General features: G+C 37.9%; 1 protein-coding gene across 2 annotated transcripts in view; it reads right to left on the bottom strand.

The window, feature by feature from the left end:
* The window catches only part of SLC15A5 (solute carrier family 15 member 5), an 83,090-nt gene that overhangs the window by 43,844 nt on the left and 14,985 nt on the right, over nucleotides 1–24,261 (bottom strand). The window contains exons 7-10 of one of the 2 annotated variants that reach the window (XM_080583732.1): nucleotides 20,391–20,579; nucleotides 16,084–16,215; nucleotides 9,093–9,201; nucleotides 6,694–7,172 (exon numbers count right to left, since the gene is read on the bottom strand). In XM_080583732.1, coding sequence (XP_080439858.1) covers nucleotides 7,028–7,172; nucleotides 9,093–9,201; nucleotides 16,084–16,215; nucleotides 20,391–20,579 — 575 coding nt within the window. In that variant the 3' untranslated portion in view covers nucleotides 6,694–7,027. Of the gene's footprint in view, nucleotides 1–6,693; nucleotides 7,173–9,092; nucleotides 9,202–16,083; nucleotides 16,216–20,390; nucleotides 20,580–24,261 lie in introns of those variants that run through there. The other variant, XM_080583731.1, reaches the window with a different exon arrangement.

The following is a 24,261-nucleotide window of genomic DNA, read 5'->3' on the forward strand; positions in this document are numbered from 1 at the left end:
TATACTGAACATTTTAAAAGGAACAATTTTAAGACAACAGGAAAACACCATGAGCCAATGTAAAGAAATTCAGAATTGCAGGTAATACTGGATTAGCTTTCAAGCAGCACCCTCTGGCAACCTTTGCTGTACTATTCAAGATTCGCTTTGAATTTATGATTTCATTTGATATCAAAGGTTTCTTCTTTCTGCCAGCCAGCTAAATAGACAGTATATTCATATTGCATTCATTGACCATCTGAAAAACAAACCTGAGAGAACTTTCTGTGCTTTTTTTTTTTTTTTCCAGACTAAAGTGCACCTATAACTACCATCCCCAACCTTATCAGAGATCTTGCTTCTGAAATTCACATGACATGACAATGAAAGCATTCAGGATGTGTTTTCAAAAGATGCTTTTTCCACGGGCTATAAAAGCAGGTAGAATAAATGTTGACTGCTTAGTGTTTTTCTTTTTGTTTCCTGGTCACTGCTTTTTTGTTTGTTTCAGATTTCAAAACATTTCTTCTTCTGAGTTGAACAAAGGAAAAATAATTTTATTTTTCATTAAATAAAAAAGAGTAGTCTCAGAACATATACACACCCACATTTGATCTCCATCCAACTGCTGGGTATAAGACTCAGTTTCCAACCACTGTTCTAAGCTAAACTGTACCAAATGTGGCAGAGCAAGAACTCTAACAGGAGTTTCAGGAGTAACAGGAAAGGATACTAGTTCCCAAGCTGTAAAGTTAATAACTGAAATACTTTATAGAGATGTGTTCTTCCCTCAGAAGGGTATTAGATGGTTGAACTGAACATATATTGGCTCTACACAAAAATCCTGGTGTTTGGAAAGAGGGTAAACTACTCTCCAGTCAAACTATAGGTATACTTACTCTTTTTTGTTTTAACCTCCAAAAAATAGGATTATTTTATTTTAAGAATATTTTTGCACTTAAGAACATTTTAGTCACTTTAAAAACATTTTTGCTTTTCTTTTTGAGAGCATGCACACCCCCAACAAAAACATGGCTTGTCTGTACAATTTGTTTCTCTTTGTGTGCATTCTCCAGCACTCTGCAGAGATGAAGCATCCCCAAAACACAGAAGGACCATTATCAGATAAATTTCTCTTAGTTCAGCTCCCACTGTTTATAAGAACTGATTAACTAACTTTTTTTTTTAAAGCCAGCACCAGTACTGGTAGACTGCATAAGGTTCAGATGTCAACTTTCTCTGAATTGAGAAAATCTATACTTAGGGTTAGAAAGACCAAAACTAGAATAATTTGAAGTACCAAACCAATAAAATATTACTTCTGTGGTAAGACTTCATAGAGACCAAGTAGGAATAAAGCAAGAGGTAATTTTTACTCTATTAAGAATAGAGATGTGGTGAGGAAACTTGAGGACCTATTTTTATTTTTGAAGATTAAATACAAGCAGTCTTTCAAAACACCCTCTGGAAGTTATGGTTTTTCCCACCAAGGTACACCTAGTATATGTTGAAGCAAACAGACACCAAGCTGAAGCCTAAAAGACTTAGTTCTGCTATGCAGCTCTGTTGTAGGGACATGAGGAAGGCTGTATCTTTCCAACTCTGATTTCCCACAGATGTTGAACAAGACTGATTTTTGTATCAGGTGGGTTGTGCACCTCTTTTTGCTGAAATTGGCAGAAAGTGAGCAATTCTAGAGAAGTTACACAACCCTTCCAGATGCAATATTAGCTCCATCTAAAAGAAGAGAAAAGAAATCTAGCGCAGACACACAGAGCTCAATTTAATGCTGTAAAATTATTTGCAAGTTATTTTAATCAGACACGGAGTTCTTTACAAAAAAAAGTTCCAAATGTTATTCTTCCTTTCACAGACAGGGAACCCGACTCAGATTAAATAGTTTGCACAAGGATGCTTGTGAAGTCTGTGTAATGTCTGAACTGGGTTCTATCTTCTGACTAATACTGCTGAGCCTTAACAGCTCCCTCTTTCCTCTGCAAAGCTGCAGGCTTCAGCAAACAAAGCATTCCTTATAGCTAATTGGTATTACATGGAAACTCAACTGCTCTTATTTACAAAACTACAGATTTATGTCAAGCAAAGCCAATTATGCTTAATGTTTAAACTATTGCAGGTGCTCAATGACATTGTTGCTAGGCAGTAGAAGTGAAATTGCTCTTTTAATGCATCTTGTTCCAACTGGGAGCATGTGTTTTATCATCAGTGCAAACTTAACAGATGGAGATCTTAATCTTCACCAGAAAGCTTTCTTCACCCTCCCGTACTCGAAATGGTGTCCCATGCATTTAGACTTAACTGGGGTGCTCAGTGAACTGTCTGGGACAATTTTTTTTTCTTATGTGCATACATGAATACAGAATAAGACACACATTTAACTCTTAAAAAAGCAGCACTGCCAGTAGTCAGCAACACAAATGGGTATTCAATATTAGTAATGACCTCCTCTGAGCACAGCACCTACTGGAATAGTTATAACCAGAGATGGTAGACAGTACAGAGGCAGCTTCTTTCAAGGTCAAGACTACAGAGTCGTTTATACTAATTTATGTGTTGAGGCAAGATTGGGAAAACTTAGGTAGTACTCAAAATACAAAACTGAACAGAAATATCCCAGTTCACTCACAGCCTGTGAACCTCCCTTCAGAGGTAACTTCTTCCACACTATTTCAAAACTACAGTCCTTGATAAGGATTAAAACACATATCTGCCTTTACTTTGTACAATTCAACATGAACAGGTGATCTCAAGCACAGACAATGAAACCTGAATGTTTTTCTCTCGTGAAAATTTTCAAAACTGTCACAGATCAATAAAATACTGAATAAAAGGCTATTTTAACATTTTGAAGGTGTTTATTACATTATTTCAAATGCATATACACCACCTTAGTTATTCTCTCCTCCTGCGGTGGTTTTTTTTTTTCCTCTAATGTATTAACCCAAATGTAAAAAGCAGCTTCTTTCAAAATCAAGACTGAATCTACAGATTCCTTTACATTAATTTTACTGTGTGCTGGGACAAGATTTATAAGATTTAGGCAATGCTCTGAAAGTACAAAGAATTCCATTAGGTTTGTATGCAGTGCCAAATGCTCCAGTTCAAGAAGCATCCCTGTCTGTTGGGGTATAACTGCTAAATTGCTCTGTCATGACAGCGAACATGATTGATAGACTTTTTCATACTTCTTCCTCTGCACCACCAGCTGAAATTAGTCAATATCCAGCAATCAGTAGCCCTTTCCATCCACCCAAAAGGCCAAGTACTTAACTAAATCTGATAAAAAGTCTTCCTTCAGTCCACATGAAAAAGGTAGTTTTCAGTTATCAAATATTAATCCCAAACCCATTCTAATCCATACAACTCAAATACATCTTTATGAAGGCTGCCTTTTCTGCTTCTTTCTCCATTGCTGAAAGGTTTTTTGCATGACTGTATGCTAGGGAGGTCCTTCTTTACAGGGAGTTAGCTAATACTCTTTTTTTTTTTTAGAATTACAGATCAGACAATTAAACTATAATATTTTATATTCTGTGCTATGATCTGTTTTCAGATTTTGATTTCTGAGAAAAAGCAGTCTTAGGAAGTTCGAGGCCATTCAGCCTAAGCATGATCAGAAGAAATGCAAATATTCAGAATGTGGAACTGAACTCAGGATCACTACCAGAACCACAGGTTTCTACAAGTTGATCTTATCACCACAGAATCTAAGTAAGTTCTGCCTCCACTGATTAGCTGGACAGAAACCATTAAGCTAACACGTTAAGAAGGCCATGCCCACACCCCTAACATGCAGATTTTACACTTAATCTTAATCTTCAAGAACAGATGAGCACAAAAACTGAATTTCACCGCCCAGGTCCCAGAGACCTAAAAAGATTATCTTCTGTTTTGGAAAGCTCTCCCTCCTCAGAGAAACCTGATCAAAACAATGACAAAGTGGAGTAGTCCAACTAAGAGTCATGGCTTTATAATATAAAATGCTAAGTTAATTAATGAGAATGTGTGAAATGTATTTTTCACCAACTAGGAACCTGACTTGATGACCCAGGAAATCCTCCTGCTGTCATGTGTCAAAAGGAGACCAAGTTTTAGAGTTTAATTCTGTATTGAGTTCTCCATTAAAATAAAAAAAACATCTTTTAGCTGAATTGGCATAGTATGGATTTAGGATTCTCATCCTACGCCATTCAAAAATGTGAGTCAGATTCCATTTCACACAGTTGACCAGAGAAAAATATAAAACAGAAAAAAACTTATTCAGCCTGTTTATCTTAGACCCAACAGGATTTGTGCCTCCAGCTTTCTTACCAAACGTTTTTCCTAGGAAGTTCAAAGACTGTAAAGGGGAGAAGTACTAACCAGTGATATGCCAGCCTCACACTCCAGGGACAAAGGGACATGCAGGTCATTTGAGAGCATACCCACATGTGCTCAGCACAGCTGTGTGGCAGCTAAAAGCCTGAGAAAGAACCTTCTTTGCCAGAGGCAAGTACACCAAACAAGTCTCCAATAATAATAATTTCAACCTCTGTCTTAAAAGCAAGTTAGGTTTCTTGTTCTTCTATTCTTGATGTAAATGGTTATTTTTGTGTTTTTTAAAAAAATAGTATCATTAAGTATTAAAAGCAACTCCTGAACCAGTTTGTAAAATTGGTCTGATCTTAGATTTTATCCATTTGTTACATAGCTCTCCTCCTGTTGTGTACAACCCTAAAATGCATTGACAGGGACCACATACCTCTCTCCAGCTAACTACATTCAGCATCTCTACAGCTTTTCTCTGCCCAGTCAGAGATCAAGCCAAGGATTCAGGAGTTTCCCACTTTACAGCAAGAAGCTTGGAGTGTCTGTGGCTTAAAGGTGGGTTTATTGCAATGCAAATACCATTTAGAAAACTATATGCTACAAGCAAATAACTGCCAGGTAGGATGTACAGATTTACTTGTATATGAAAATTAGCCTACTTCCCCAGTTTCTACTCTCCTTGGAGGCTAGGTCCTTTAGCCTTACTGTCCTTGTTGGCCAAACTGTGAATGGTTTCCTGGGTTGTGCAAACTCCAGGGTCTCTCCTAGGACCCCTGGAGTCTCCTCCTCTTCTACGCTGAAAGCTTGGCTTCAACCAGAGCACCACTCCCCACCCACTGCCCACAGTTTGTGTGCCAGCCCAACTTATACAGACACTTCTGGGGAAAGGGACTGTCTCTTGCTAGCAGGACAGGAGTCAGGACAAGGGGAGTAGGCAGCATTTCTTCCCCCCACCCCAAACACTACAGAGCAAACAATGAGTTATAAGTTCAGCTCTGTTATCAAGTCAAAGTCCCACATTGGTCAGAATGCACATCTCAGACATGGACAATCATTTCAGACAAGCTTGTACAAAGATGCTTGCTTCTTTCATCTCCACCAGTGTATCTCAAGATCACATTCTTATTTACCACAAAGAAAGATATTTAACAAGTTCCACAAAAAAAATTTGCTTCCAGATGGGTGCCTCCCCTTTCTACAGTATCTGTTGCCACCTTCTGCTGACCCTCATCTCCACTGTCATAAGTTATTTCCCTTGAGACATATGTCAAAAGCATTGCTGAAATCAAGGCAGATCGTATCTACTATGTTTTGTTTAGAAAATGAATTCTCATTACATGCAGACATTAAGGTAGCCTGGAAAAATCTACATTTGATACATCTGTGTTGCATTTTATTCAATTTTCCTTTTATCTCATGACTTTAAATATTCTTTTAAAATTTTACAAAACCTTAAATACTAGTGAGATCAAACTAACAGCTCTGAGGCTGTCCTGACTGCCTTCCTTCCTACTTCTTCGATGTAGTTACTACATTTTGTTTCCCCCCACTCCAACTCCCATCCTATAGTTGCAGTATGGTTAACAATAGAGAGTTGATTTCCTTCATCAGGTCTTTCATGAGTTTCAGCTCAAACTACTCTTTGGGTCACTTCAGCAAGTTGTATGCTTTCAGTGTAGTTTCTTCTGTGGTAGAGCGTTCCTCATATCTAGCAGCATTCTGACTTGACTTCTATTTTCAATACAATCATCTTTATAACTAAGTATTCCTTTAGTTTTTGGGTTCAGTATGTTTCTTTATCAGATAAGGACCCTAATTCTTTCCTCATTCTCTTTAGTAAAGACTTTTTAAAAAAGCATTAGTAGCTTGATTAGCACCACTCACAATGCCCAAGTGAGACAATTTTGGGAATGTGTAACAGCAGATTCTTAAGATGGAATGATAATTATTTCTTCCCCCACTCCCAACTGTATCTACCCTTTCCTACTCTTCTCAATTCCTTTCATCCTCTTCACTTGTGCTACAATTAATAATTTTGATCTAAAAAAATTCTAGTTTCCAGTTCTTCCACTAGCAAGTTTCCTGTGTATCATCTTTTAGGAATGAAAAATCTCATCATGCTTCTGCCAAAGCAAAGGCTATATGCCTCAGCACAAACGTTTCACAACAAATTTCAGCATGTTTCTAGTAGATCAAGGCAATTTCCCGAGAATGTTAGTATGCAGTGCCCATTTTCCTGAGGGGGGGAAACTAAGGTAAAGAAGCAACTTGATGAGGGCTAGACAGCAGGTAGAGTCAGACATAGCACACAAGGCTCCCACCTTCTCAAATATCAACCAGCTGACACTGCCTCCAAAATTGTTTTCAAATGATATTGTCACAAAGTAATTTGCTAAACAAATGTATACATGAGTTTATTAATTTTTAACTAAGTACAAATGTGTAAATATCCATCTATTTCCCTGTACAGATTAAAAGCCTATCTCCATCAACCATGCCAAGGAGTGAGCTCTCATTGTCCTCGACATGTATTACAACAGTGCAGCATCCTACAAGGCCAAATCCAATGCCAACTGCTCTTTTATAAACTTAAATAACACTATTAGTGCTAACATGATTAATAAATACATTAGCTATTCCACTAAGGTACACTAGATAATTTATCATTAGAAAGCTGGTAGGTAACGCAATCAAAATTGAGTCCAACAAGGGGGAAACTTGATCAGGTTGTCTCCACAGGAGACAAAATGGGAGAGCAATCCAGGACACTATCATAGTGCTTGATGTCTTTGTCAAGTTTCAGAAGTTTTTCCTCAGGAAGAGCTCCTCTGAACTCACTGGTGTATTCCTGATTCAGATTGTTGTATCTGGGAGGAAGAATATGGAAGGAAAATGCTAAAACAGTCTTCCTGTATGGTATCAGTTTCACCCATCGTTTATCAGGTGATATTTTGCAAGTTAGAGTGCTATCTGTATCCTGGGTTTCTAAGCAGTACATATTGTTACCCTATTTTTATTTATTTTACTTTCTTAGAATCTTTCAGAACATCATGATGAGAAGTGCCAACCTGGATGCACAGATTAATAATAGTAATAATTCATCATTTAAATAGATTTTAAAAAGAAACAGCAATTAATATCTGGTGTAATACAAAAGATACTCAGTGTTTTGCAAGCATGCTTTTCTCAGAAATTTTAGTCTACTGTAATTCTGATTTTTAAAGGATGATTTCCTCCAAGTCTTAAATTGGTGCTTATCTGAATAGCCCTCACTCTTTTTTCACTCCACTCTGTAAAATTGCAATCAGGTGAATTTTACTTAGCACAAAATGAATAAGCAACATTTAACCTTAAAAGACATTTCACCTTTGTTTTGGTTGCCTTACTGAAAAATAAGGTACTTTGATACGGAAGTGAAGTGCCAATTTGAAATTAAATTTAAAAAAATAATAAAACGTAAATAACTTGAAATATATATATATTAAATAGGAAGACATGAAGAAATTTGTTGACTTTCAAAAACATGTTAATTTGTGGCAAAATTATTTGTTGAGCTCAACCTAATTTTATGACCACTTTTTGACAGCCAAAACCCTTCAGTTTTCAATGGTAAATGATAAGTGAAGATTTAATTTTACAGAAGAGTAAAAACCCATTTTGTGAAAGGACAAGACAAAGTACACAAGAGAAACAGTTCTAACCATGACTCAGGTCACTGTTAAAAAAACAGAACTGAGAACTAGCCATCTATATAAATGAACACTTGAGCCTCAGGTTACATTGAAGTGATTGACAAGATGCTACAGTAATCTGTATGCTGCAAAGTTAGACTAATAGGTAACAGGAAAAAAAGTTTTTTTTTTTTTTTTTTAAAAAAAGAGGTCTAGAAGTACAACGCCCTTGGAAATTTTCTATTGTCATTATCAAATCACTGCTTTGTCAAGGTTCCTGAAAGATTTTCATAGAACTGCAGCTCGGTGTGTAGGAGAGAGTGCCACTTGCACATGACCTAGGTTGCTTCCCTCTCTGATCTTAGCTACAAGTATTCCTTATAACACTGACAACAAAGTTAGTTATGATTAAATATTCCAGAATACAGGAGGCAGGCCAACCCAGAAGCCATTCTGGATGTAAAAGGGGAATGCAAATGTGAATTCCTTGCATTTTACAGGCAATATGTGGGCCTTAAACGTAAGCTCCACAGGTGACATAAAATTACTTTCTGCATGAGGGCTGAGCAATTCCACAGTCTGCAGCAAAAAGTTGCATTTATCTCATTACCCGGCAGAGCATCAGAAAATATTTCAGCATCGCTCTGTTGATACCACTGCACAAAACATTAACCAGAAGCATTCTGCTGTTTTCTTGTAAGCCCCTCACCTACTGTCCTATGCTAAAGACGCAAGCTCATAGGGACAATAGCAATGTTTACCATATTTTGGTACAGTGCCAAGTGCTGTAGTTTTAATCCCATGCCAACATATTTATGTCCTTTAGTAAAGGAAAGGATTCTCTTCTTGGAGGTATTTTTATTTTGGTATTAATGAGGCTCCTTAAATATTTAAAGCTAATTACTTCAATTTTTATTTTTTAAAATCTTATCATAATTGTTACTGTGAAGTCTCCTCCTCTGCCCTCAAGGCAGAAAACAACACTGAAGCCTGAACCCTGAACACTGTATGATCTATCACTACCAATTCCTTATTACACACTAACTTACAGGTTTCGCAAGCATTTCTACCCCTATCTACAAATGAAATGTCAAGTGTTCATTTCCTCACACATACCTGTGTGCAATGGTCCAGAACCCCAGGGTGTTCACCATCATTAAAGAAGCCAAGAAGAAGAAGAATCTCTCCAATTTACCTTCATGTAGCAAGTGTGGAAACCAGTTGCCTGGCAAAGCAGACATTTGAAGTAGAATTAGTTTACCTTGCAGGATAAGACATGGCTTGTGTGAAAGGCATGAAGATAAGTCTGTATAAGATAGTCACAGTTGTCTTGAACCTCTCTGTACCTATTTATACACAAGTTTTAGAAGGGCTAGAATTAAGGTCTTTATTTACATCTCCCATGCTTTTAACAGGCCCCTTTTCAAAAAAGCATTTTTTTAGTGCCTTGGGTGGTGCTCCATTACCAAGATGCTACCTGCCATTTTACTTTACATTTTATTGCCTTTAACTGAGAATCTGCAACACGTGCTTGTCTTCCACACATTCATTTTGCATGAATCACAGACGTTTTGCTTACCAAGGCTTTAGGCAACAGTATCTGTGACATTCTGGCAGCATAGACTCCCTTCAGTGGAGGATAGTGCCATATACATATGCACATACCTATATATACACCCTTGAGTCTCTCATACCTAGAAATTCTTGTCAGCTTTCCATGTTGCTCCTCACAAATTCAAGCTCTGGTGATAAATGATTACAATGGAAATCAAGATGCTTAACAGGAAAGCAAGCCACAGTCTGTCTACATCGGAAGACAGTCAGTACCTGAAGTACCATAATCAATTACAGTAAAACAAAACCAAGGTGAAAAAGAAACTACAGTAGATACAGAACATCAGAGAAAGGTGTACAGTGCCATAATAACCTCTTATATTAGTTGGTAGTACAAGTTGCCTTTGAAGAAGGAGAGACTGTCTTCATTAGCAAGTAGTGAAGTACAACAGGAACACTCAGCTGGAGCTGAGAATCTGATGTCCACACTACACACAGCTCAGAAGGGTTGTATCAGGCTAATTCCTGTTAACAGCCGGAACGCATCCAGCACAGGCATTTGGGGAGTTTAGTTTCATCCAGAAGATTTTTTTGTGGTTCAAGACCACAGTTATGCAAATCAATGCACAAACAAACAGATGATCAGGAGATTCAAATCTCGTAATCTGAACTCGTAATCTGAACTAAAGCACTAGCATTGATGCACCCAAAGATCCCTTTCTTCGTTCCCTCAAATTCTGGTACCAAGTCCTTCCCATCTACATAGAATAGCTATTCACCACTTTAGCTTAAAAAGGAGAGGAAGAAAAATAGCCTTCTGTGGCATAGCTCTCTCATACAAAGCAAATAGCCTTAACCAGTCTTTGGACCACTAATGCCATCTTTAGCTATCCAATGCCATTCTTGTCTTGTCAATTTTTTCTAATTAGATTTGGAGAGAAAAAACAATCAAAGGCTTATGCACACACACATGTACATTCTTCTCTTTTCCTCCACACCTTGGCATTGTAAACATGTTTCTTTTCAAAGCAGTTACCTCTTGCTCTCCTGGGATTAACAGGAAACACCTGCCATCAGCGCAGCAGTTTTCTCTCAACTCCTCCGCAGCTTGCTCTGTGCCATGTCACCTTTCTGCCTGTCACAGCGCAGTACCACCTCACCTGCGCGTGCAGTGCCTTTTGTAGCATTATCTCAAAGCCAGTTTTAAAACGTATCATTTAACATTGTCAGTCGACTGAGCTCCTAGGTGCTATAACTTCATTTTAGTAGCTTATAAACTTTTACTGTCATAATTCACAATCAGGTAGTTTTTCATTTCACATCCCCCAGTGGCCAATAGAGCTCACAGAGAGACCACGTGTATCTGATGAAATGGAAAGCATGCATGGGGTTCGGTGCTACAGCTTGTCAAAGCAGAGTTCACACTGTCTGCTAGGTTATTTACATCAGCTGATCTAACTGTATGAGCAGCAGGAGTTTCCTAATGGAATGGAGTTTACAATGGAATCTGAACAGGAAAATATGCAGTTAAAAATAGTTCCGAGCTATGTATATTTACATATATTTAGCAGCTTCTAAGAGGACAGAGTGAAATGGACCTTGGAAACTGTTTTAATGCTAGGAAAGGCGCCACGCTGAAGCGTTGAAAGTGAGATTGGTTGCTTTTATCAGGGTGGAATGGCAGCCTGGGCATTAAGAGATCTGGGTTCTGCCCCCACTTTACCACCGGCCCCCTCCAGGACCTGGGTCAAAGATGATTGATCAATAGGCATTTTCATCAGTGGGTACAGCCAAGATTAATTTAATAATTTCCTGGTTTCAACCAAAAATATTCGGTTCTCAAGATCTTTTTCTTTTTAAAGGCTGTTGGTTTTCCACAGAAGAGGGGGCTGACCTGGACTACATTTTCTTCTACTTGGATACATTGCACAGAGAATCCTCTGCTGGCAGAAAGCCTTGGGAGAACAGCCATCACTCTGAAACTTCAACCAGGTGTTTCAGTCAGTGAAACTACATTTAGGCACCTTATTCCTTGCCCCAATAAAAGCTTCCACAAGCCATCTGCAGACCCTAGAATGGGGCACTGGCTGGGGGTTTGGTTCATATTTTCACGATTTTACTCTAAGCCATTAAGAACTTATTGGGCCAGTTTGTTTGTTTTTGATGGAATAAGATGTTTTTGACACTATTGTGTTTGAGGAGTTCAGAACTTTCGCATCCTTCAATCAGCATGCAATATGCTAACAATTCACTTTTCCCCAAGACACTGCCTTTGGGTTGTCAATCCTTTACTTTTCTATGGAGATTGCCAACAGAAGTGCCAATTACAAGGTTGGTTTGTCACATAGATAATTGCTCACTGGGAATTAACTTTCTACAACAAGCTCCTGATTTCCATTTTTATTCCAACAATGGAAATACTCAGTAGCATGAATCACCACAGAATCAGAAGTTTCCTTTAGCCAAGTATTTTAAAGAGCCTTTTGCTGTTGGCTAGAGGTGAATTGGTTATGCATTTCATGGCAAATTTAGAATAAGTTAGAAGACTAAGCCTGGAAAGAGCCTGAGTTCCTCAAGCCTGCTACCATACATTGTTAAAATATAGTGCCTGGTAAACTTCCGCTGGCATTAAGCAGTCCTATCAATTTTATATCAAAAATGCTCAGACAGTACAAGGAAGAATATTATACAACACTGAAAAAAACACCTGATCCTACCAACACAAGCAAAGAAGTAGGTGAAGCAGTGACTGGGACACAGACAAGAGCATTTTCCTATGCTGCTTGTGGTGGATGACAAATACTGACAATCAGATACTGCTATAAGCCATGAAAAATTATGTGGAAATGACCGTAGCCCAGTTTTTCCACATATGCTAGTACACACAAGGGAATTGTTATAATGATGGCACCCTTGAATTTTTCAAGGGATTCATAACGAAGCCCAAAGTTGCATAGGAAGGGGTTCACTTTGTTTACTGAATATCATATTTTAGCACTAGGAAAATAGAGAAGAAAGCAAAACAAACATAAGACAGAGGTTAGCCTGTTATGTACAATTCCCACATCTAAGATAATCCCGCAACCTAGACTGTGACTATAGAAAAATGTAATTCAGGTCTTAGAAAGTAATTGTATCTCCTTCCATCATTTCACCAAGTTATCAGGCATATATTTCGTGTTTAATCATATCCAAATTAAAGTCTCAGTTTGCCTCTAATCCTTAATAGCTAAGTAGGCACCAGTGGACACCACCATCTGGACTGCAAGCAATATCATCACTGGTATTTAGAATCAAACAAGGATCCAAACTGGAAATAGAAAAAAAAAACTTTATCTACATACAAACATGTCTGGGGCAGTTTCCTTCCTCTGACCTTTTTCCTTTCCCCCCCTTACATATTTACATTAATATTTTTAGAGAAAAGTGTTTTGAAATGATTGGCATAGCAGGACAGGTTGTGTCTTGCATCTTCTTCCGTTAAAATGTTAGGAGAGGTAAGAGATCCAAAAGAAAGCAGTTTCCCAGCTTGTACTGAAAATATCACTGTCACCCATCATCTGTTTGCACTCGTCAGATTTTTTTTTAGTCTTATTTTATCGTATTCACACCATCCTCCATAGATGCGTTAAAAGTGATTAATGCAGCTTTGACTGTGACTGATATTTGATCAACTTTGCCAATAAAAACCTAAATAAAATTCTAAACTAGTGACTTGAAATAGGATATAAAAAGGTTTAAATAATTTTCTCAACATGCTGTACTTCAAAATATACACAGGAGGATATTCTTTACTGTATCCTGAATTGCTTCATAGCAATCATGGTTGCATTGCTTATATGTGGGAGAACCAGAAATAGCCTTGGCTCAGGTTCTAGAGAAAAAAGAATCTTTGGATGAGGCAAAAGCACCCATAGCCCAAGAGTCACGTGCTAAGCCTTGTTAAATCTTACAAAAAACATTGCATAAATGCTCATCTTCTTTCAGGAAAAGGGAATTAATTTTGATCTTTCATTATAATTAAATCAGTTTATCTTTTCAGAAAAAAAATCAGAATGGTTTTCTTACCCCCAGGTTTCATAAATTGTCCAGGTACTGAGTGTTTTAGAAGCTCTTAAAACAGAGCTGGAAAAATAACAAATGTGAAGAATGAAAGCTTAATTTATGTCATTTTACCTTATCTGACTTCAGAGAGGTCACCATTTTATTCTCTGAAGTGGTGACTTTTAGAAGTTTTGGTAAGTAACCACTAGTCTTTATAAATTAAATAATTATTACTTTGCTGATCTTAAGATTTTCACCACAAGCATCAAAGAACACCCCATGAGAAGCACAATGGAAGAGTCTGAAGAAATACAGAACAAGAGAATTTCATAGGAAATGTTTTCTTTCAAACTAGGAGAAAAACAAAACCAAGTCTAAATGACTCTCTGGTTTTGTTACACTCTACCCAGCTTCAGAAGGCTGTTCCCAGGCCTACTTTGATCTATGACTCAGCAAGACAAAAGTCTGTTGGGGTGAGATCTCTTCAGTCTGGAGAATTATAACAAAGTAAGATACAGGAAATTTTCCACTATTATCAAGCTGTGAACTGTGGCAGCTTGGAACAATTTATCTCACTCTAGCATGTGAAAACCCGGAAAGAGATACCCAGTGAGGTTCCACGTATTTTTAGAAAAAAACGAGAGGCCAATAATATGTTTGTTTACATACTAATAGAACCCTTAGAGGTTACTTTTCCTAACTAGAGGAACAGAGCAAGCATGAAACATCTTTCATTATATTTTCCCCTCTAACTTTTCATGTTTTGCAGTGGAGTTCCTCTGTTTAGGGGTTTATTCAGTCCAGCTGCAACACCTTAATCTGAATATAAACTGTTGCTGAATGTCTTTGGAAACTCTAAGAGTGACTTTTGCTCAGGATGGCAGTATGGTCAATCCACTTACAGTAGTGGGTAGGAGTATAGGAGTAGCAGGTCTGCCAATGTAAGTAAAGGCATAGGTTATATCTTCCCCCCCACACCCCCCCCATAAGCTAAGTGGAGATCTTTGCCACACAACTTCTTAAAAGTGAGAAATATTTTAGCCAAAACAAAAACAAAACTTCTCCAGTTTGCTTGAGAATCTTGAGCAAAAAAGGTTAGAACATAGAATTGCATTCTCTAATGAGTTTTTTCGGTCCCGGTCAGGATAAAATTTTGAAAGCTCTAATAAAATAGAATTTCTGGCAAAAAACACATTTTCTTTTCGAATAATTAAATATTTTCATATAGACTTGCAGAAAAAAATCAATAATATAAAATTAGACAAAATCTACCAAATTGTAAACCATATACAAATGTCAAGTTTCCTCTGGTGCTTTATATAAACATTCTATAAAGGAATAAATGACATATAGTGGCACCACATAGTCAAAATGTTTTGATGCAGACATCATGCTTAATTTTTTTCATAAATATTCAATTCTATCAAAAGTAAAAATGAAGTACAATATCAGCTTTGAAACAAAATATTTCAATTTTATCAAAGTTAACATCTTCCATACTTTTGGGGGAGAGGAGAATAGAGGGGAAAAAAGTTAACACAATCTTTCTCAAAGTGCTAGTTTTGTTGAACCCTCATTATTCAATGAAAAATTTATTCTACTGATGGAAATGCAAGCAGCTCTGCTCTCTGCCATGATGTCTTAGTAGTTCTCGGTTCTTTGCCTGATTCATTTGGGTAAGCATTCCTATTTTTTAACCATCTCCAGGTGACGCTTTTGTGCCTGGTATTTAAAGTATTTAACTGAAGTGTGAATTTAAAAACAGGCCCTATTTCAGATATGTAAACAAAGGTATCCTTGTCCTTCAGCTCAAGGACTCAAGTGCATTTTTTTTTTTAATTTACTTATGAAACAAGTCTTTTATGTATTGAAAGAAGATTTATCAGCAAAGGAAAAAAAGCTTAAACCCTTTGCCTTTCTTCAAAGTCAGCAACCCAGAGAAATTTCTAGTTCAGGGCTTGCACTAAATACTCTTTAACAGGATGAATCTGAAATAACTCATCTTGAAACATCAGTTTCTCTGGGAATGGCATTATTTGTCTGGAGAAGGGTGAAGACAATGAAACTATCTTGTCACAGAATCTTGTTCTTCCAGTAGTTGGGGAAAAGTGTCCATTTGCTAAAGCAGTAATTGCTAAAACACTCTTGTGGCCAGAAACTTCCACGTGAGCCTGGCTAATATGATCATACTTGGCCATGAACATAAAAAGATGCATACAAGAACATTTATTTTCTTATGTTCTAGAGGAGAAGTATAGAGATTGGAGGTGAGGAGGTGAGGGCTTCCTGCATGGTGCCATTCACTAATTACTCTACCTATCAAAACTAAGATGACTCATTAAAATTGGATAAATACAACTGCAAGGCTATTTCCTATCTTAATTCCATCTTAATTGTGAAAGCAAATCAACTTTGGCATCTCCTTTAATTCTGATGTCTAATTCTCCAAATCAATAATCAATGGGATTAGCAAACTGCTCAGGAACACCAGTCATGGGCACGTTCTTACCTTGAGTGCCTGTGTGGGCTGTCTGAACAAAGAAAGCTCCCATAAAGCAGCCAGCTCCATTGAAGAGAGTTAAAAAATGCATGGAAATACCTCGAATTCTTTCTGGCACAAGCCAGAATGATAGCAATGAACCTTTAAAAAGGAAGCAAATACAGTTACAGGTTGTTGTTGTTGTTGCTGTTTTTGTTTTAAGTGATAGTAGAAGATAGATGAGAGGAAAAAAAAAAATCCAAAGTGGGGACTTTCGACATTTTACTAATAGAACCTACCTGAAGCAGAAGGGCAGTCATGTGTTGGTATGTACCCTATTAAAATGGATTATGTAAACTGTTCAAATAAATCTCCGTAATAAACCACCCTATACACAACTAACGATATTCACAAGCACATAACGATTTTTCACCCAGTCACTTTCACCTTTTAAAAACCTGAAGCATAAAAATACAAAGAAAACCACCATCACAGTCATGAGGGGTAAAGAAAGCAGATGGGATATTTAACTACAGGACCTTACATGCAAGAGCCAATGCAGCAAGGCCACTGGTGAATGCTTCTGAAGTTCAGAGTATGCCTTAACTTCGGTAGTTAATTTGCCTTAGTTGAGGCTGGATAAAAATCCCCATACAGAAACCCCACAGGTCACTGTCTATTTTAAGACCTGTTGTCTTTCTTGTCAGAAGACTAAACCTGAAAAAGCAACAACTGGGGGGGGGGGGGGGGGGGGGCGGGCTGTAGCATGCAATAGTAGCATGGATTACTGTAATCCCACCAGTTGTAGTTTGGCTAAACTAGGTTAGAGTAACAGTAAGCATTTCTAACAGCTGTTCTCTTTGAGCAGCTTTCCCTGGTCAAAGCCTCTCACTTCCTAATTTCACACCTTGAGCTCAACCACACTAGCTCTCCAAGCCCCAATGTCTCCCAATCTGCTTTATTACTCGAGTTTGAATGACCTCCAGCCTGAGAAACTTGTCAGCAGAGAAGCCTATTTGGATGCTGAGTTGCCTGAAGCATTACTGAATACAAATGAAACTGCAATTACCATCTCCCACTCTTTTTAATTTGGATGTCCAAATGAGAGCATTGGAAACATTAAAAAAAATTTAAATGTACCATGGGCAGTGCTTTTTCTTCATTCATAATAGGAACCAAAAGCCTGAGGGCAAGAGAAAGCAGGTGAGCCTAGGACACCATCTGTAGATACAACAGTACAGTCTGAAACATTGGACAGTCGGTGTCCTAGCTACTTTAAAAGTCTCTAAGAGCCTAGAAGGTGCTGGGTTGTGCTTTTTTTGTTTGTTTGTTCCCCCCATTCTCCCCCAAACCAGGGGTGTGAAGCATGCATCTTGACCAAGTTCTGCTTGGTAATTGTATCCTACTTACGTAAATTATCCCTGCTGTTTCAATTGCATACTCTATTCCTCACTTCTCCCACAGTGCTGCTGTGAACTATTAACCAGCTGCTGCATTTCACCCTGGAGATTATTGCACTTCATTGATGGGTGAAGTGATCCCCGGTATATCCTTTAACTAACAGAGCAGTTTGTTACAAGGCTTCCCATTTCTAAGTGCTTTGAGGAATGATGACAGGCAGAGAAATGTTCTCTGTGGAGAAATCTGCTAACCCTTTGTAGGCCAAGCAGCTACAGTGCACCTGATTGCTCGGACACTGGCAATGCACCACAGCTGCTGTGGCCAGCAGGACAGCTCCACATCACCAACCTCATGCACTGTGGCAGCAAATGCCTGCTGCAGTGTTCCACCAGACAGACACAACACACCCCCACCCCCTCTTTTTTAAGCACTGGGCTTTAGGAAAGTAATTTTCTTCTTCAAAACAAGCTATGGTTGCAAATTCAAGCTATGTGATCTTAAATTCTATCACTGTGAAGGAGAGCAGTTCTTTTATCATTTTACTTCTTTCTTTAAAACAGAACTTCAGCATTAGTAAAACATTAAAATACTGGTATTATGTATTCTTAAAGATGCACATGCTACCCAAGGCAGGTGATTATGCAAACCTCCTATCAACAAGATAATGAAATATATCATATAAACACAATTGTAAGTATCAGAGCTCAAAAGTAGATAAAGAGTTCAATATGCCAGATCTAGCTCCTCTAACTAAGCACTTCAAAACTGAGATACTTCCTCACTTCCTTCTAATTACAGGTGCGAACATTTCTGTCTTCAACTTGGATCATGTACTTCCAGGCCAAGTAAATTATTATGATAATTGAATTTGACCTTCTGCATAATACAGCAGTAAAATGTCAGGAAAGGTGAAACAACTATTTCAGTGTCTAGGCTGTCATTAACATTGATGCAGATCCAGTGAATGGTTCCTCAACAGCAATTCAGTTCAAACTGAAGTAGAAAACTAGAGCTCAGTTTAGTAGCAGGAATACAGATGCCCACTGCTGCCCAAAATGCTCTAGTGTGCCTCAGCCATCTGCATGGGGCTGCCCCATAAGATGCAGAACATATTGCAGAACCGTGCTCTACTCTAGCAGCAGCTGGAGGCCAAGCCGGTAACATAAGGAACCTGCTTGCCTTGCACGTCTTTGATGCTCCATCACAAAAGGTGCCAGACATCTACTTGTGGGCAAATTAATGTAGCCTGCATCTCCACTGACCACAGTACTGCTACAGTAGTAACCAATTTCATGTACCTACCTTTATTTTTTTCCATGCAAATCTCAAACTCAGACTTAGCCACAGTGTTCTTGAATCACACCTGTAACTGCAGCTCTTAGTAAGATGCTTAGTCTTTATTTTAAGAGGAAATGCACTACTTTGCTTCCTACCACACTCTAATGATAATCTTAAAAAACAAAACAAACAAAAAACAATATCAAAGCTTTTCTAAAGGCTAATGTCATCTTCCAGTCATTGGACTTTGTTCTGTCCCATTGTGCTAGGTAAGAGCCTTATTCTAACAGAAATTTTCTTTTCATGCAGAAGCATGAGAATACTGTAAGCAAGCCACCTCCTATCTTTTGTTGTTGTTAAGCTAAACAGAGGTCACTTTTTTTTTTAAACTCAGCCTGTAACCTAGAAACCACATAACCTGTCTCTGTTAAGTACTTCAGAGTTATCTGATGAAGAGGCATTATTGAAAAGTGTTAAGTATTTAAAACTAGGAGAAATTACCCTTTTAGTGTCAGAACATGACCTGCTCTGAGTAGTCTTACAGTATAATAATGAAGCTAAGTTTTTTTTTTTATTTAAGAGCAGGAAATAAATTTGAATATTTCTGAGGTTGTACTGGAACAACAGACACTCAACCTGTAAAATTAAATGCTTATGGAAATCAGTTAGTCCACAACTTTACCTGTGTCTATTTAAATGAAAATTGATTAGATAAAAAAAAAAAAGGTTAGTATTACAAAAGTAACCTCTGGATGGTAGAACACACAGACTTTGTGTGCTCCTTAGGAAACAAATCTCCGGAATGTCAGTGCAGTTTTGGAAAGATAAGTTATAGAAGGAAAAGAAGGTTCAGATTTGTAATCAGGAGTATGTCTACATAGTTTATGGATGGTAAGCATGAGCTAAGCTGTGCCTGTGCTCTGCAAAATAGTAATGTTTATCTCTAGCTCCATTACATAAACTAAGACATCATGCTCTGTGCAGGCATCTTTACATGACTCCTGACTGGAGCACAAACAGAAGTCCTGCATCTACCTACAATATTCCTCAAGTTACCATGTCAATTGAATTGTGGTACCCACCTGCATATGCTGTATGTTAATGAAAAACATAGTAATTTTATTAGCTGGGTGCTCAAATGAAAAGGGTTAAGCTAAATTGCTTCACCTTGCTTTGACTGTGGCCTGAAAGGGCTCAAAGACTGTAACCACAGCTCAATTGTCATGCATGTGTTTGTTCAGTCTCAGGAAAATCAGTTACAAAATAGTTGAGAACAGAAGAGATGAAGAGACCTCAGGAGCTCATTCAAATCATCCCACTGCCTGACCAGTTTCCACTTCAAGGCCAGCCATGCATCCAAGCTCAATCACTCTCATCATCCCACTCTGCCCCCCCAGTGGTGGATTACACAACCCAGGGATCTGACTGGGCTGCTGCAGAACCTTCCAGTTAATTTGGAACAACATTGCTCACTCTGCATTACATCCAGCAAGACAAACCATGCTACTTCAAGCAGGTAAAGCATAAATCTGCTCATTAAGCCTGTGGAATAGAGTCAGGGATAAAAATATTACATGATAGTCTAATTACTTTTAAGAATTGATATCATTCTTTGCGAACCAGGACACACCGGCTTTAACCTATTAATTTTTACTTACAGGAAGGTGTTACCAAGGCTTCAGCCACTCCAAGTAAGACATACTGAGGAGCTAAGTGGAAGCAAGGCATGGAGGAGACCAGGAGAATCTCCTCGGAAAGGGTCTGTTCCACCTGAGGGAAATGCTTTCGGTGTATTTCAGAGAAACCAGCAACCATCACAGAAAGTGCAGCAGATAAGTGACCTACAACTGGGTAAAAAGCACAGAGAGTATTCACTAAGTTTGCAGTTACAGGATTACCGCATATTTACAGTGAGTCAGAGACCCAGTGCACGCAAAAGTGTAAGATTTTTTTTTTTGGGCTGGGGGGGCTGGTTTTGTTTTAATTCTCTGGACAAAGAAACAGACTAAAAAAAAAGTATGTCCTACACCAGCAAGCTTAATTTTAAATCTATGTTAAAAGGACAGCAGCTCAGCACACAAAGAATGTAGTGGTGCAGAACAAACAAGAAAGGAAAAACCTTTCTGAAGAACAAAGTCAAAGAGGAGATTTTATAACTATAATTTTTAAAGACTACGGGAGTTAAGAAGAGAAGAGAGCAAGAAGGGAAGGCAGCTTTTCCAGATATCACAAAAGATTGGGTACCAAGAGCAGAGAGAAATTCTCCAGTTCAAGCAGCTGTAAAATTCTGAAATATACATATACACTGTATGCTTTACCCTTTTGTTTTTTGTACAAAAAATAGTAGTCCAGTCACTTAAGCTACTAAAGTTGCAGGCCATGGTAGGTGGGAGAGAAAAAGTTAATCACTGCAGACCACACATCAGGAGATCAAGTGTTCCTACATTTTTCCCTTTCCCTCCACTACAGAGTTCTCCTGACCTGTGTTTGAAAGTGTTAGTGCATTTGATGGGCTGTTTAACATTTTAGGATAAGATCAGCTGCATTACTAGAAGAGAGAATCTTCTGTTTTTTTAAGTGCTTGCACCTAAGACATTAGTTGCCTCTTTTCTTCAGTTGTGCTGAAGTATCAGTGCATGATCCAAAATACCTTGTTCAATATATTACTGTACATGCAAAGCATGGAGTGTTACCAGCTGCCTTAGTGGTAAGGCATAAGTACCACACAAGCACAGGAACAAAGGACAGGGAAAAAAGCTGTATGTGTAGCCTCAGTGCAAGACAAAACTTCCAATAAACTACCAAAAGGATCTATAATTACTTTAACATGAAACATTTAACCTTCTGATGTTTTGATCTCCCACTGATTTTGACCAACTTTGCAATTCCTCAGCCCTTAAAAGCAATGATGTAAGTACAGACATGAGGATTTGTTTTCTTTTGACAACTTTGGCTCAAATACCCGGACCACATATTGTTTCCCTCTTGTCTTAAGAGGGCTCATCTCACTTAATGACTGGAAATAGTTACACTTATTAGTTTTGACATTGACAATCCAAAGTTTTTTTTCATTTTATATTTATAATATGTACTGAAGACTGACTCTTTGGGCATTAGGACAGAAGGGGCAGAAAATTCAAGGCTAAGGCTCCTTAGCTATATGCCACCTTTGCCTTTGTGTGGGTACCTTCAGCCTGGAAAATACATTAGCTACATTTCTGTTATCAGAAAGCCTGCTGGAATTGGAAGTTTGTACGTTTCTCTCCTTTCGTCATTTCTAGACAATGGAGTCCACGGTTCCCATGTCAGAAGTTATGTACTTCTCACTGGGTACTAATAAATCTCTCCATGCTCCCACAGTTTTTGTTGTTGTTGTTGTTTGTTTTTGTTTTTAAAATGTCTAGCTACAGTTTCAGTAAGAATGATCTACTCCCTTAACCCTTAACTCTCCATGCCATCACAAAAGCATCAACACTGGCTGTAGAGAAGCAATGAAAGGCCTGGCTATAGGAAGAGCAAAGCTGCAGCAGTCCAGTATTCTGTGGTCTCGAGCTGCCAAACACGTCCTCCTTAGTGAATCCAGCAAAGACACAACCCATTCTCTGCTGAATCTTCTGCACTGCTGGTTAAATCAAGCAGCATAATCTAAAAACTGGAAAGGCTGTAACTTTTCCAAAAACTCATGTTTTTCATGAAGTCCAAATATTCAATATATTTGCAACACAAAATAAATTCACTTTAAGATTTTTCATATTGGTTATATCATACCAAATTTACAAATAAACCAGCAATTTCAGAGAAAGTAACATAGATTGCAGTTTTTACATAGATCTTATTACAGAGCAATCAGATAGTTCAACACTGTCTTATGGCTTGTCTTTAAATAATTTCCTGAAACTTTCAGTATGTTAAGAATATAAGTCCTCAAACTTCCTTCTCTTACAAAGCTTGCATTAAAATGTAGTTATAAACTGGCTTAACACCAACATCCTATTTATACTTTCATTTTTTTTTCCTGAAAATAATTGTGAACCTAATTAACTGTTGGCAAAAATATTGGCACTTAGAGGTCTACCATATTTGCAGTTGCAGTCATATGCTTGGATATCTGAAGTCATTGCCTGTACTCACAGGTATTTTTTATGCCTCAGGTAATTTATCACCCCTAACAGGAGGGTATTTTAATAAATGAAACTATTAAGGATAAACCACTGCATATATTCTACTTCTGTTTAACATAACAGAATACAACATTAATAGTAACTTGAAGTTTCCTTGGTTTTAAGAAAAAAACTATTATCTGAATGTGCTTTTTGTGGCTTAATGCAGATGTTATTTTAAAAACTAGGGTAATTGCAACCTGCTGCGTTATATGCATCTGGTTTATATAAAACTTAATAACACTTTTAATTAGGCTAATTTAGTCAGATTAATACCTCTGTGTGTGTCAGTACTCACAGTGCTGCTTGCCATGGGGCACTGAATTAATAGTAGCACACTGAGAATATAGTTGTTTATAAATATTTTTGTCTGAGCTCTGTAATGCAGGCCAGATGATAAAACACGTAGGAAGTTTAATGAGAGTATCTCCAAAAAAAGAACAGTTTTAAGCAAATGTAAGCAAAGCTGCTTTTCTAGTAGAAGTAGATGTAGCTGATATCAGTAGGTAAATGCATAGGATCCCTCCAGATCCCAGAACATAGGAGGTCTGGGGTCAGGGATGTTGGGGTGGGGGACAGGGCAATGGAAGAAGGACAGTAATGTCAAAGGAAGGAAGCCCAATTTTGTAAGGCACCACCCATATTAAAGCCATCATTGCTTCTAGGCAATGAATTTCTGTGAGATGAGTTCCAATCCACAAGTCTGAGCTTACATGATTACTGATGAAAGTGTTGGAACTAATAAAAGACAAGAATTCTTCACACTCTTTCTATGAGAAAAAGATAACATTTCAGCTCTGGAGATCCCCCTCTGCTTCACTTTATAGAAGCGAAGCATGCAAGAAGATGTATTTAAATTAAGTTTCAGTTTAATAATTTTATTTATTAAAATCCTAGACACCTAGACAAGTATTCCATATTGGATATTCAAATTAAAATTGTAGTGCTAGAGAAGAAGCCTGCTCCTCTCCAAGAAATCTTCCATTTTGAATGTTGAGCCTGCTCACTGGTAATAGCAGCCCAGTGATACACATTGTTTTGTTTTAGACACAACTGTCTGGTATGTTTCCTATTGCTTGCCAGTTCTAAAAACACATATTGCAGACAGAACTAGACAAAACTTTTTTCCCCCCACTTTGGATTCAACTAAAGAGTCTGGAATGAACTATAGTGGTGACAACAGTTTCCTTCTTAAAAGCTGCACTCCTAATGTAAAGGCGTAACATAAAATATGCAAAGATAGCCTCTATGTATAGCTTAATTAATCAAACTCACCATTTTGGGGAACAGCACCTTTCTTAAGATATCAGAGAGCTACTAACTGAAAGAACCCCTCCCTGTCAAAAATAAAAAACACACCACCTTCCAA

The sequence above is a fragment of the Anser brachyrhynchus genome, assembly GCF_964034855.1.
Source record: "Anser brachyrhynchus genome assembly, chromosome: 1".
NCBI classification, from domain to species: Eukaryota; Metazoa; Chordata; class Aves; order Anseriformes; family Anatidae; genus Anser; species Anser brachyrhynchus.